The sequence below is a fragment of the Phyllostomus discolor genome, chromosome 7 (genome assembly GCF_004126475.2).
Source record: "Phyllostomus discolor isolate MPI-MPIP mPhyDis1 chromosome 7, mPhyDis1.pri.v3, whole genome shotgun sequence".
NCBI lineage: Eukaryota > Metazoa > Chordata > Mammalia > Chiroptera > Phyllostomidae > Phyllostomus > Phyllostomus discolor.
The window spans coordinates 67,597,349-67,612,820 of NC_040909.2; the positions used below are offsets into that span (position 1 = coordinate 67,597,349).

Genomic DNA, 15,472 nt, shown 5'->3' on the forward strand with positions numbered 1-15,472 from the left:
TGTCCTCAATTTTCTGATAAGGGTCCAAGCATGAAATGAGTTTATTTCCCATAGTTTTATGGCCCGTTGGCTACCTGACCCTGACACAGAATAAGCCTCATAGTTCTTTGAATGTTATCTATTGTTTGATCATTACTGTCTGACAATGATGAATGAGGACCTTCCTTGATGTAATGCTCCCAGATAGCAATAAAAGCCTTTCCAGGCAAGGGTCAGGGTGCTCTCTCACTCAGAGAGTGGCCATGCTGTCCCTTTTCTCCACAGGACTTCTGCAATCTGTGTAATTTTGTCTCATCCATAACACCACGAACACAGCTGGCTGGAGTCTGCATCACTCTATAGCAAGCTATGTTTATAGCAGTCTATTTTAAATTGATGGTGGCTTATGTTTGAACATAATCTAAAGTCACTACATTTTTTACCCACCCCTCCATATTTGTTTTTGCCATTTTTAACTTCTTTTGTGGGTATGTTTGTGTGCACCCCCTTAATTTATTATTGTAATTACACATGATCTTCATACTTTTGCCTTTATATTTGTTTGGTTCATCCTCTGCTTTTACTAAGCATTTGCTTTGCCAATGAACATTTTTTCTCTCCTATATTTTCTTACTCATATTGTTGGTATTTTCTACTTAAATAAATCCTGTCAACATTTAACACTGGTTGTAATATTGTTTAGTGGTGATGAATTCCTTTAGAGTTTTTTCCCCCTGGGGAACTCTATTTCTCCTTTGATTCTCAATGACAGCCCTCCTGAGTAGAGCACTCTTGGTTGTAGGTTTTTGCTTTTCATCACTTTGAATATTTCATGCCAATACCTTCTTACCTGAAAAATTCCTGTTGAAAAATCAACTGACAGTCTTATGGGAGCTCTGTGTAGGTAACCAACTGTTTTTCTCTATTTTTAAGATTCTCTTTGTCTTTAACTTTGGCATTTTAAATATGAAGTGTCTTCTTGCGGGTGTCTTTATGTTCATTTTGTTTGGGACTCTGTGGTTCCTCAACTTGTATTTCTATTTCCTTCACCAGGTTAGGGAAGTTTTCCATCATTTTTTCTTTAAAAAGTTTTTCAATTCTTTGCTCTCTCTCTTGTGCTTCTAGTACCCTTATAATGCAAATGTTGACATACTTGATGTTGTCCCACAGGTCCCTTTAAATGATCCTGACTTTTAAAATCTTTTCTCTTTTTGTTGTTTAGTTGGGTATTTTCTGCTCTCTTGTATTTCAGATTGCTGATTAAATCTAATTTATTTAATATGCTGTTGATTCCCTCTAATGTGTTCTTCATTTCAGTTATTGTATTCTTTATTTCTGACTGGTTTTTTTATGGCTTCTAACACTTTGTTGAAGTTCTCACTGAGTTCAGCTATTCTTCTCCTAAATTAATTGAGCATCCTCATAACCAGTGTTTTGAACTCTGTATCCAGTAGAATGCTTGGCTCCCCTTCATTTAGTTCTGGACTTTTGCCTTATTCTTTCATTGGGACGTGTTTCTTTGTCTCCTTACTTTTGCTGACTCCCTGTGTTTGTTTCTATGTACTAAATAGATCTGCTGTGTCTTCTAGTCTTGACAGAGTGGCCTTATATAGAAGGTACCATGTGGGGCCTATAGCACAGTCTCCTTTGTCACCAGATCTGGGTGTTCTAGGGGTGTCCCTTGTGTCTGCCCTCCTGTTGTAATTGGCCTTGATTGCAGCTGGCACCTCAGTGGGTTGGCTTGGCCTGTAGCTTGATTGTGAAGGCTGGTCATGATTACAACAGATGGGTTGCTGTATAAGTGCTGACCTTACAGTGCAGGAGTCACTTAGCAGGGTACTCTGGTGCCAACTGTGTCTGGTGCCATTTGTGAACCTGTTGGGGGGGCTCTTGTTGGTCTGAAGCCTGTCATTGTGTATGGAGGTGCTAGGGAGAGGCTATACTATGAACCAACGCCAGTACCAGTAGTGCTGAGCTTTCTGTCTTTTGGTAGGCACCATGATGTGAACTGAGGCAAACCACCACTTGTGTTGAACTTGTGGCCACTATGTTCCAAGCCAACACTGGCTATAGCTTATGCCAGGCTTGGGGTTGCCTGATGGGAGTTCTAATGCAAGGAGAAACTTGACACTTTTGCCGCAATCAAGGACACTTAGCAAGAGGTTTAGGGCACACTGAGGCTAGTCACTGCTTTTGGGGGGTTTGTGGGACCTTCAAAAGACTTTAGAAAATACTGCAGCATAAACCAAGGAAGGCTGCTTCTGTCAAAAGCTACTGGAAGTGTCTGGGGCTGGGCATTCAAATTGAGTGGGAAGCTGTCAGGGAATCACCAAGCTGGGAGGGCAAAGGCTGTAAGACAGATAAAACTAAAGAATGTGTAAAATTCATGGAATCTGATGAAAGATTTGGCACCCACCTGTGCCTGCTGAATAAGCAGGGGGCTCAACAAACTCAAAATAACACTTGCCAGCACTTTTGTCCTGAGAGAGCTGTCCTCACTCCAACCCCTCTAGCCTTCAACCTAAAGCTAGTCAATTCAATTCCTCACTCTATGTCCCTAATTCTTTTCAAGCTGCTGCCCCTGCAAGCTCAGAGGAAATGCGATTGTGAGGGAACGAGTCTGGGCTTGGACCCCTCAGGAGGAATGCCTGGAACTCTAGAAGCCCTCCACTTCACTCGGATGCAATCCCCCCTGGTATTTAAGCCAGAAATTATGGGGACTCCTCTTCCTGGCACTAGTGCCTGGGGCTGAGAGCCTGATATGGGGCTAAGTCTCCTTGCTCCTCAGGGTGGATCTCCAAATTTTTCATTGGCACACTTGGGTGTAGACTTGCTGGTACCATATCTCTGCCTCTCCTACTGGTCTCATCATGGCCTCTTCTTTTTCTTCTTTAGCATGGGCACAAATGTATGTTTGTGGTTTTTTTCTTTATTGTTGTTCTGTAATTTTGATGTGGTCATGGGAGGAGGTGAGCACAGTGTTTACCTACTCTGTCACTTTGACTAGAAACTCTCGATATTTTTTCTTTAGCTTTGATTTTCTGCAGTTTGATATGATATGTCTTGGCATAGGTTTGTTTGTTTTTGTTTTTTATTTATCCCTCTTGGTGTTCTCTGAACTGGGTCTATGGTTTTCTTTGGACATTAATTTGGAAAATTCTCAATCATTATTCAAACATTTCTTCCTTTCCCCCCTCCTTTTTCTCCTTTTGGTATTCCCAGTGCATGTATTTTATATCTTTTGTAGTTGTTCTAAGCTTCTTGGGTATTCTGCATGTTTTTTATTTTTTTCATTTTTTTCTCCTTCTCAGTTTAAAAACATTCTATTGATATATTCTCAAGCTCAGAGATTCTTTTCTCTGCCATATCCAGTCTACTAATGGTTCCATCAAAGTCATTTTTTTATTTCTGTTAGAATGGCCAGCTGATTTATGGCATATGCACCACCAATTCACTACAGGAAAAACAGTTTTTTCAACAAATGGGTCAATTAAATATCCACATAGAAAACTACAAAGTCTGACCTCCACTTTATACCTTACAAACAAAAATAATCCACAATGGATTATAGACCTAAATGTGAAAACTAAAACAATAAAGTGTGCTATCTAATATAGCAAGCCATTGGCCTCTTTTTACTATTTAAATTAAATACAATTAAATATTCAATTCCCATGTCATTAGATACATTTTAAGTGTTTAATTGCCACATGAGGTTAGTGACTACAATATTTATTGTACAGATATAAGTAATTTCCATTATCACATAAATCTCTACTAAGAAGAAAATAAAATAATTTCTTCATGACAAAGAAAGAGATAGGCAAAATTTTCTTAAACAAAACATCAAATATACTAACTATAAAAGATGGATAAGTTGGACTTTGTTAAATTAAGGACTATGTTCATTAAAAGATATTATTAAGGGAGTGAAGAGATAAGCTACAGCTTGAGAGAAGTTATTAACAAAATGTATATCTGACAAAAGACATACATTCATAATATGTAAACAATTCCACAAATCAATAAGAAAAAGACACTTTACTCCCAAAATTGTCAAAAGACCTGAAGAAGCACTTAACACACACAAAAGATAACCAAATGGTCAATAAATATATAAATGGTGCTCAAGGGAAATTGGAATTAAAAATATAACATGATACCTCTATGCACCCTGAAGAATGGCTAAAATTAAATTAAAACAAGATCAAGCATCAGTGAGGATGTGGAATAAACTGGAGTACTTAAATACTGCTACTGGTGGGAGAGTATAAATTGGTACAACTCTTTTCAAAAACTCACAGCATCTAAACTTATGCTGATCATATGACCCAGTAATTCTGTTCTGGGTCATACACCCAGAAGGACATGTACTTATTTCTAGCAAAAATATTGTAAAGTAAATTTTGCAGCAGTGTATTCATAAATAGATAGAAATGGTGTGATTATCCTCCACAGTAAAATAAACAAATAAATAATAAACTATGGTAGAGTCATGTAACAGAATACTACCTAATCAACAAATAAACAAACATATAAATAAACCTATGGATACATGGAAAAATATGAATTAATCTCACAAAAAATTGTCACTGGAGGTATATATTATATGGTTCTATTCATGCGACATTTCAAAAAGCAGGCAAAATTAATATTTTTAAAATTTTATTTTATTGATTATGCTATTGCAGTTGTCCATTTTCTTCTCCCTTTTATTTCCATCGTCCCTGCACCCCCCTCTCACCATCATTCCCATACCTTAGTTCATGTCCATGGGTCATACATATAAGTTCTTTGCCTTCTCCATTTCCCATACTATTCTTACCCTCTCCCTGTCTATCCTGTACCTACCATTTATGCTTCTTATTCCCTGTACCGTTCCACCCATTCTCCCCTTACCCACTGAAAAACCTCCATGTGATCTTTATTTCTGTGATTCTGTTCCTATTCTAGTTGTTTCCTTAGAGTGCATTTGTTTTTTTGTTTTTTTCTTTCTTTCTTTAGGTTCAGTTGTTGATAGTTGTGAGTTTGTTATTTTATTGTTCATATTTTTGATCATCTTCTTTTTCTTAGATAAGTCCCTTTACCATTTTGTACAATAAGGGCTTGATGATGATGAACTCCTTTAACTTGACCTTATCTAGGAAGCACTTTATCTGCCCTTCCATTCTAAATGAAAAAACAAGAATTCAAAAAAAAAATGAGGAGAGGCTTAGGAACCTCTGGGACAACTTTCAGTGCTCCAACATTTGAATTATAAGGGTGCCAGAAAGAGAAGAAGAAGAGCAAGAAATTGAAAACTTATTTGAAAACATAATGAAGGAGAACTTCCCTAATCTAGCAAAGGAAATAGACTTCCAGGAAGTCCAGGAAGCTCAGAGAGTCCCTAAAACGTTGGACCCAAAGAAGCACATACCAAGGCACATCATAATTACATTACCTAAGATTAAAGATAAGGAGAGATTCTTAAAAGCAGCAAGAGAAAAGAGACAGTTACCTACCAAGGAGATCCATAAGACTATCAGCTGATTTCTCAAAAGAAAGCTTTCAGGCAAGAAGGGACTGGAAAGAAGTATTCAAAGTCATGCAAGGACATTCATCCAAGATTACTCTACTGCAAAGCTACCTTTTAGAATGGAAGAGCAGATAAAGTACTTCCTAGATAAGGTTAAAGCAGTTCATCATCCTCAAGCCCATATTATATGAAATGTTAAAGGAACTTATATAAGAAAAAGAAGAAGATCAAAAACTAAGAACAGTAAAATGACAACAAATTCACAACTATCAACAACCAAACCAAAAAAAAAAAAAAAAAAGAAAAGAAAAACGAACTGCACAAACAACTAGAATAAGGTCAGAATCACAGAAATGGAGATCACATGGAGGGTTATCAGTAGGGAGGGGGACAGGGGAGAATGGGAGAAAAGATACAGCGAATAAGAAGCATAAATGGTAGGTACAAAATAGACAAGGGGAAGTTAAGAACAGGATGGGAAATGGAGAAGCCAAAGAACTTATATGTATGACCCATGGACATGAACTAAGGTATGGGAATGCTGGTGGAAGGGGGTGTACAGGGCAGAGGGGAATAAACGGGAGAAGACAACAGTAATAGCATAATCAATAAGATATATATTTTTAAAGAGGAATTGTATACTTTGTTATTTATGTTATTCTAATAAAAATATATACAAATATATATGAATGTATATGGCTATACATGTATCTGTGTGTACAGATACACACACAATCTGCAGTTAAGTGTTGTACAGGAAACAAAATGGGCAAATAATAGAAAGTAATAGGAGGAACAATATCTACTTAACGTGAGTGGCTAGAAAAGACCTTTTTAAATAGGGAGCTTTAAGCTGAGATCTAAAGCATAATGTATCTTCCAGATCCTTGATTCAGGCAAAAGAAACCTTAAGTGCAAAGGCCCTCAAGCAAGCAAGAACCATAAATGTTAAAGGCCCTGATGAGAGGCCAGGGGAGCTGGAATAATCCCCAGGATGAATGCAAGTTTAACTGTAGTCAGGGCCAGATCATGCTGGATTTAGAGGTTGTGGTAAGGAATTCAGACTTGTTTTAAAGAGCCATGAAGAACCATTGAAAAGTCCTGGATGCAGGCTGGTGTGGCTCCATGGACTGAGCACCAGTTTGTAAAACAAAGAATTGCTGGTTCAGTTCCCTGGTTGGGGCAAATGCCTGGGTTGTGGGCCAGGTTCCCCTGTACGAGGTGTCTGAGAGGTAACCACACATTGATTTTTCTCTCCCTCTTTTTCTCCCTCCCTTCCTCTCTGTCTACAAATAAATAAATAAAATCATTACTTATGTTCTTAAAAATCATTCTAGTTTAAGAGTTAAAAGAAGGCATGGGAAGAAGCAAGGGGATCAATTAGAAGGTAATTGCTGTCATTTCTAGGTCATAAAACAGCCACATCATACAACTCAGAGTGGTAAGGGGAAGAGGTAGGAGTGGGTAAAATTTATACAAAATACAATGGAAATGAGGCCATTAGAATTGAGCAAGGTTTGGCTTTGTCAAGGAATCACTGCTGACAGTTTGGGAGAGAAGTGCATAGATGCCAATTATGTTTTGGACATGGAGTTGACAGAACTTGATAATCCTTTGGATATGCAAGGTAGAAGAGGCAGCCTTTTAAAGAAATAAAAGAAGGAATAAACAAATGGGACTACATCAAATTAAAAAGCTTCTCCATGGCTAAAGAACATATCAAAATGAAAAGGGAATCAACCGTATAGAAAAAAATATTTAACAGTGATATCTCGGACAAGGGTTTGATCTCCAACATATATAATGAGCTCATACAACTCAATGTCAGGACGACAATCCAATTTGAAAGTGGGCAAAGGACTTGAACAGACTCTTCAAGGAGGACTTACAGAGGGCTTATGGGTCATATGAATGGGTATTCAACATCACTAGATATCAGAGAGCTACAGATTAAAACCACAATTAGATACCACCTCATGCAAGTCAGAATGGCCGTCATTAACAAATCAACAAGCAAGTGTTGGTGAGGCTGTGGAGAAAAGGGAACCCTAGTGCAATGTTGGTAGGAATGCAGACTAGGGCAGCCACTGTAGAAAACGGTATGGAATTTCCTAAAAAACTAAAAATGGAACTTCCTTTTGACCCAGCAATTCCACTTCTGAGAATATACCCTAAGAATCCTGAGTCACCAATTGAAACAACTTATGCACCCCTATGTTCATAGTGGTGCCATTTACAATAGCCAAGTACTAAAAACAGCCTAAGTGCCATCAGTAAATGAGTGGATCAAAAAAACTGTGGTTCATTTATACAATGGAATACTACACAGCAAGAAAGAAAGAATATCTACCCTTAGAGATAGCATGGATGAAACTGGAGAGTATTATGCTAAGTGAAATAAGCTGGGCGGCACAAATACCGTATGATCTCACCTATAAGTGGAACCTAGTCAACAAAACAAACAAATGAGCAAAACAGAGTCAGAGGCATGGAAACAAGGAACAAACTGAGAATGACTAGAGGGGAGCGGGGAGGGCACTTAGGGAGGAAAGAAGGGGAAGGGCCTAGGTAAAGAACATGTATGAATGTCCTATGGACATGGACAGCAGGGTGGGGATTTGACTGTGGGAGGGGAGTGGGAGAAGGTGAGGGCTGGGTGGGACAGGGGAGTGCAACAGCGAGGTGGGGAATTGGGACAACCGTAAGAGAACAACAATATAAATAAAAAGTTAATTAATTAATTAAAAAATGGCTCCCAATAATCCTGCTTCCTGGGATTCAGTCCCCTTTGTAATTCTCTCCCCTTGAGGGTGGGCTAGATTTAATGACTTCTTCTAACAAAGTGATAGGATGTCAATTCTAAAAAAAGGTTACAAAAAAGTGTTACTTCAGCCTTGTTGGCACTCTCCTTGGCTCTTCTTGTATGCCTACTTTGATTGAAACAACACCTGGCAGAGAACCTGACACCAGCCTCTGGCCAACAGCCAGCAAGCAACAGAGACTCTCAGTCCAACGATCTGAGAGAAACCAGATCTTGCCAACAACCATCTGAATGAACTTAGAGGTGGTTCCTCCCCCAGGGTAGCCTTCAGATGACACCACACACCTGGGCCAACACTTTGGTTGCAGCCTTGTGAGAATCTGTGAAATGGGTGACCCGGCTAATTTGTGCTGAATTCTTGACCTACAGAAATGATAACATTGTATATGTGCAACCTCAAGTTACCAAATTTTGGGTATCTATTTTGGGTATCTATTTGCATAACAAATAACTTGTTATGCAACAATAGATAACTAATACAGGAGGTGAGGAAAACAGAGAGCAAGGACAGTACCTATCAATAGTTAACTTACAGCTTAAGAAACTGATTATCTTTTTGACAACACATGTCAAAATTTCAGGGGGACAAATAGATTTTGGGGGTAAGGGGACAAATAAGCATTTGGTATGTAAGACGTCCAAGTGAGAAATTATGTGAGCCATAGATAATGGTTTCTGGAACCCTTTATCCATGACATTAGATGTACTTTTCCACCAATCAAAGCACTATAATCCAAAACTTGGGTTTAGATTCAGGGGGAGGAGGTAAATCAGGCTTTTCCTATTGCTTTAGCAGGGTTTAAGAAAACAGTCTTCTGTTTGCTTAAGCCTAGTTCCAAGTTCTACTTTTGTTTGAGACCAAAACCCCAGCTACTAATCAAGGGTTACTTTGCCTTATTTTATCCTTGTTGCAAAAGTCACCTTGAGGAAGAGGGAAAGTGACAAAACAGATCCAGGAATTTTTGCCTCACTGGGCCACATACCAACATAATAATGGTAAACCTGCAAGGCCTAAACAAAAGGCCTTAGTCCAGTGTTTCTCAACAGGACACCCATGTTGGCATATGACTCAGGACAATTTTTTGTTGTGCTGAAATGTCTGGAGCATTGTAGAAGATTTAGCATATACCAGTAGTACATGCCATTTGTTGTGACGGTCCAAAACATCCTTTCCACAATTCCAAATGCTTCCTGGGAAAGTACCTCATCCTCATAAGAGGACCAATGTATTGTTGTGCTTATACCCTGCTATGGTTCCATGTGTTTAAATATTCTCATTCCTAGAACTTTAAATATAATGAGTTCTCAAAGAATTATAATGCTAATATGAGAATAATTCAAAATTTGATTGACGTTTTAGATGATTATAAGGCAACATGGAATCCTGTAGAAATTCAGAGACAGGTATAACTGGTGTTCTTTGTTCTGTTCTCATGCTAAAAAGAGAGTCAATAGAATGATGGCTGATTCATGATGAATAACATAACACATATTAATGCTTCAGATTTGTGACTGGGGATGCCCCAACATTGGTTGAGAAATTCTGAAACCTTGATCTGGTGATTGTGGCTGTTCAAATGTCAGAAGAATTCATTCCTACACTTAGTTGTGAAGTTATTACTCTATCTCAGATGTATATATGATAAGCTACATTTTATTGTGTTAACTACCACAGAGCTTTTATTGGGCACCTATAGCCAGGCAGTGTGCTAGTTTCTTTGAATGCATTATTTATTTAATGTCTGGTGAGGTTGTGGAGAAAAGGGAACCCTAGTACACTGTTGGTGGGAATGCAGACCAGTGCAGCCACTGTAGGAGACAGTATGGAATTTCTTCAGAAAACTAAAAATGGAACTGTCTTTTGACCTGGCAATTCCACTGCTGGGATTATACCCTAAGGAACCTGAAACACTAATTCAGTAGAACCTATGCATCCCAATGTTCATAGCAGTACAATTTACAGTAGCCAACTGCTGGAAGCAACCTAGGTGCCCATCAGTAAATGAGTGGATCAAAAAATTGTGGTACATTTACACAATGGAATATCATGCAGAAGAAAGAACTCCTACCCTTTGGGACAGCATGGATGGAACTGGAGAGCATTATGCTAAGTGAAGTAATCCAGGTGGTGAAAGACAAATACCATATGATCTCACCTATAAGTGGAACCTAATCAACAAAACAAGCAAGCAAAATATAACCAGACACATTGAAATAAAAAAACCAAACTAATAGTAAACAGAGGGGAGGGGGGAGAGACATAACAGGGGAAAGAAGGGAAAGGGTCATCAAGGAACATGTATAAAGGACCCATGGACAAAGCCAAAAGGGATAGGATTGAGGGTGGGAGGTAGGTGGGAGGTGGGAGTGGGTGGGGTGGGGGAAAGTGGTGGTGGGAAAATGGAGACAACTGTATTGAAGCAACAATAAAAAAATGATTTAAAAAACCCACATAAATAAACAAATAAAAACTGTGGTACATTTACACAATGGAATACTACACAACAGAAGGAAAGAACTCCTACCCTTTTGGACAGCATGGATGGAACTGGAGATCATTATGCTAAGTAAAATAAACCAGGTGGTGAAAGACATACCATATGATCTCACCTATAAGTGGAAACTAATCGACAAAACAAACAAATGAGCAAAATAGAACCAGAGACTTGGAAATAAAGATCAAACTGACAATGACCAGAGGGGAGGGTGAAGGGGGATAAAGGGGAAAAGAAGGTGAAGAGGCAAACAAAGGAGCAAGAATTAGAGGACTAATGGATATGAACAATGTGAGTGTATTGACTGTGGGAGTGACGGGGGGCAGGGTTGGGATGAGCAATGTGGAGAAAGGTGGGACAACTATAACTGAACAACAATAAATTTTAAAAAAATGTAATGCCTACAAAATGCCTCTGTGGAGAGCAATATAGTAATTCCATTTTGCATGTATGGAAATTACGGCTCAGGAAAATTGTGCAACTTGTTCAGCATCACCAAGCCAGTAAGCAGCAACGTCAGATTTCAAAACCAGACTTTGAAATTCATTTTATAGATTATTTAGGCTACATGGATCTAAATTAATTTTATCCAACAGATATACATCAAATATCAGGCCTGGCACTGGGCAAACAGGATAGAGATTTCGCTGTCTGATTGTACGAATAGGTACAGGAGGGGTTGGATAGATGGATAAAACTAAACAGGGAAAATGCATGGAACAATTAGGGAATCAGATGGAAGAGTGGGTGGCAATGGTAGGGTAAGTGTACGAGAGTGATAAGGAAGTAAACAAGGGAAAGGAACGTGATGGGAGGGTGTGAATGAATGAGTGAATGAACGCAGAATACTTGAGTGAGCAAATGAGGAAGTGAGAGGTTTTGAGGCTGTGCTACCTGCAACTGGACCTAGTGGAGGCTGGAGGATGGGCGGACGAGCAGCTACTCCACACAGTACGGTAAGCTCTGGCCGCTCCTCCTTCAGCGCAGCTCGGGCCTCCTCCTCTCCCACCGCCTCGCCTCCACCGTCGTCGTCGCCCACGTCCGGGGGCCGAAACCTCTGTCCTCGACGGGCGGGCGGAGGAGGCGGTCGTTAGGCTCTGCTGCCGCGGGCCGCTGCCCAGAGCGCCGCGATGCCTAGAGGGGCCGCGCTGGCCCGGGGCTGCCACTGCCAGGCCGCACCATGAAGCTCCGCAGCAAGACTGCTGTGCTGCTTCTGCTCGCACTGTCAGCGCTGCTGCTCGTGCTGCTGACCCTGCGCACTAGCCGTAGGAAACCCCCAGCGCCTCCTGTGCATCTGGCGTCTGCCCTACAGCGTCCCCAGCCTCAGGCCCCTGCGTTCATCCTTAGTGAAGGCACCTTCACCCTAGAGGGGCAAAGCGCTCAAAGGCGCCGGCCGCTGCATCCGCGCCCCCGAGCCGGCAGCCGGGACGCAGCGAGCCTGGAAAAGTTGGCGAGGTGAGTCGTGGCATCCCAGAGTCCCGCCTGGGAACCCGTGTCTCACCCCCTCCACCGGTGCCGAGTCCTAGGGAGGCTTTGGGCTGGAGGGACAGAGTCCGAGCTCACCCAAGAGCTGCCCATTTCTATTTCTTAACCTGCTAGAAATGAAGAACCACCTTCGTGGACGCTTGACGGCTAGTGCTGATAATCACGTACTACATTTTCCAAAGAAGTGTCAGGGGAAGTGGTTTGTATATTACATATTTTCTTTAACTGTCGAAGCAAGGCTTATTTTTGCATTCTTGTAAACGTGTGCCCTTTGTTTAATTTTTCAAGAGCCATCGTGATACAAGAATGTTTTATTTAATTCTCATGTTGCATTGGAGAATTTTTACCAGACTCGTAGATCTAATTTAGTTGAAAAAGTTATGTTTACCAAAAACTGGCTGCCTGTAGTTGAGCCCGGAATCACTTTGTGCTTAGAAGAAATCAGCACTGTACCTAAGTTTATTAAAAGTTTTTCCTTGAAACGAATGATGCGTGGCCGGAAAGGATACAGTGGGGGTTTCCTTCTGCCTCGTTCTAGTTAAGACTCAAGTCAGAGTCCTACAGAGAAAACATCTTAACCTTTGACAATATGTTTAATATTCTCTTTGTCTAAGTCTAAGAAAAGCTTAACATGCCACAGTTTTTCATCAGAGAGCATTATCTTTGGTTTTAGGGTTGCTGGCTTGGCCCCAGGTTAAGAATTGCCTTTATTTCCTTTGTTGTGGAGAGCTTTGTAACGACCCCTTGTCTTGTAGCCTCAGTGTTTACTCTTCCCTTTCCAAGCTGTAGATGTTTCTAATTGCCTTTGCAGGGTCAACGTTTGCTGGGCTCCTTAATTACTTGAAATGAGTTAAAGAATTCTTTTTTGACTATAATTACTAAATATGTTCTGGTGCTTTTACTGTAACTAAGAGAAAAGAAATGAAATCTCAAGAAGTAGCTTTATCAGCTTTTCTGTCTCAATAACTGTACAGATGGGTGCTGACAAATTTGGGAGCAAAAAACCCCCAGTGATCTACAGAAGCATTTTTAAGGATTTAGAACCGCTTGTAACCCCTTATGAATGTGTATGCTTTTTTAAAAAGGATATTTCTGTTAGGAGTTTAGTAGGGTTTTTCCTTTCTGTATCCTAAAATTTCTTATAATGGATTACAGTTCAACTACAAGTTTACTATGATTTGCAATTGATGGGACAACCTGTAAGATAATAACTGACACCGTTTAACATGGCTAACCAGTCACAGTGCTAAGAACAGTACATAAAAATAGTCATTGTTAACAGTTTATGTATATTAACTACTTCATCTCCGCCATAATCCTATGATAGTGGTTCTCAAAGTGTGGCCTTGGACACCATCTGGCAAAGTGAAAGGTTGCCAGTTCTATTTCTGGTCAGGACACATGCCCAGGTTACAGTTCAGTCCTCAGGTGGGGAGCATAGTAGAGGCGACCCATCCATATTTCTCTCTTACATCAATGTCTCCCTCCCTTCCCCTCTCTCTAAAAATAAAGCCACAAAGTCTTTAAACAACAAGTGTGACCTTTAACCAACAGCACTAGTGTCACCTACGGCATTCTTAGAAAGGTAGATTTTCTGGCGTTATCCTGGACCCACTATATCAGAACCATGGGAGTGAGGTCGGTAATCTGTGTTTTAGCAAGCCCTCCCATTGTTTCTAATGCACAATAAAGTTTGAGAGTGGGCTCTGTGAAGTAAGCACTATTATTGCCGTCTTACAAGTGAGGAAAGTAACACACAAAGTTTAGCGTTTTGTCCAAGGTTCGTAGATAACATGTGGTAGATAAAGACCCAGCAGTAGCCAGGGCCCAAGGTGAGACATGATATGCTGATGTCATGTACTAGTTTTGCCTATATTTTATGATTTTCTGAGATTTTTCTAAAGAAACAGCATAGATTTTGCAACTGTCTCATTCTTTAAGGTGTTGGGAATGTTGGAGCAGTATTTTCTTGTCTCTATCTGAAGAAACTGGCTCTGACTAGGAAGAGATAATGAACAGAATCTAAATGGATAATTTAGGGAAGGACTATTTCCCTAAGCAGCAGTAACCCTGGAAGCCATTTTTCTTTTGAACCTATCTCTTAGGTTATCATGAAAATTGTGGCCAACATCATAGGAATAAAGAACAGAATTTAAAAAGGGAAGAGTGAAAAATAAGAGTTACAGGAAGTCTCAAGCTCAAATGCATAAACATAAAAGTCTAGTGCCCTCTGGAGAAGCTGACATTTTCTGGGATTTATTAATGTTTCTTTTACTACCTAGACAAAAATGGATACAGAAGATTCTGAAGCAGTAAAGGAGCAGGAAAGATCTCTGTATGGACTCCTTTATTGCATTTCTAATCCTGCCTGGGTTAAATTTTTGTGGTTTAGGAGGAATTTTATTTTAGGGAGGGACAAGAAAGCCTCATATTTTCAGTAAATGAATGCTTTAATCTCTTTACATGGCTAGAATCCAGAAGAGATGAAGTCTATAGGGGTCTCATATCTCAGGCCTGGGGGAGTCTTTAGCAGAAATTTGGCGTTGGATGTGACACAGTTTACCACCTGCTGACTAACCAACCATGGACAAGACTGCTTTGCCTCCCCCAGGGTAATGCTGTCAGTGAAGATCTGCCACATCAGCACAGGAAACAGCACTTTTCTTCCACATCTTGTTTTAATTTTGGAGAAGTTTCCAGGGACTTGTCTAAGTTAGCAGGCAGACCCTACAATTTTGTAATTAGTCATCTGTATGCAGTCTCTCCTGTGGTGGCCTTTTCTCTCTGTAAATATAAAGCCAGGAGGTAAGATCTAATCTTTTAGGTCAAGGCTGAGATCTGAAAGCAGTTCTAGTGTACAAGAGAAATGAAATCTTTCTATTTGGGTTTATTGGTGACTTATACCTGGCTGATTTCCAGAAAGAATTTGCGATGACTTACAGCAGGGGTGTCAAACTCATTTTCACCAAGGGCCACATCAGCCTCGTGGTTGCCTTCAAAGGGCAAAATAATTTTAGGACTGTACAAATGTAACTACTCCTTAACTGTTAAGTTGAAATTACATTTGGCCCTTTGAAGGGCAGCCACGAGGCTGATGTGGCTCTTGGTGAAAATGAGTTTGACACTCCTGACATACAGTAAAAAACACATATACAATAATGCCATTAAATAGTTATA

General features: G+C 40.0%; 1 protein-coding gene across 3 annotated transcripts in view; it reads left to right on the forward strand.

Annotated features, from left to right (window-relative positions):
- The first annotated feature begins 11,804 nt into the window (after nucleotides 1–11,804).
- Nucleotides 11,805–15,472, forward strand: part of GXYLT2 (glucoside xylosyltransferase 2) — a 204,540-nt gene continuing 200,872 nt past the window's right edge. For 2 of the 3 annotated variants that reach the window (XM_028518955.2, XM_036031007.1), the window contains exon 1: nucleotides 11,805–12,265. In XM_028518955.2, coding sequence (XP_028374756.1) covers nucleotides 11,991–12,265 — 275 coding nt within the window. In that variant the 5' untranslated portion in view covers nucleotides 11,805–11,990. The remainder of the gene's footprint in view (nucleotides 12,266–15,472) is intronic. The other variant, XM_036031008.1, reaches the window with a different exon arrangement.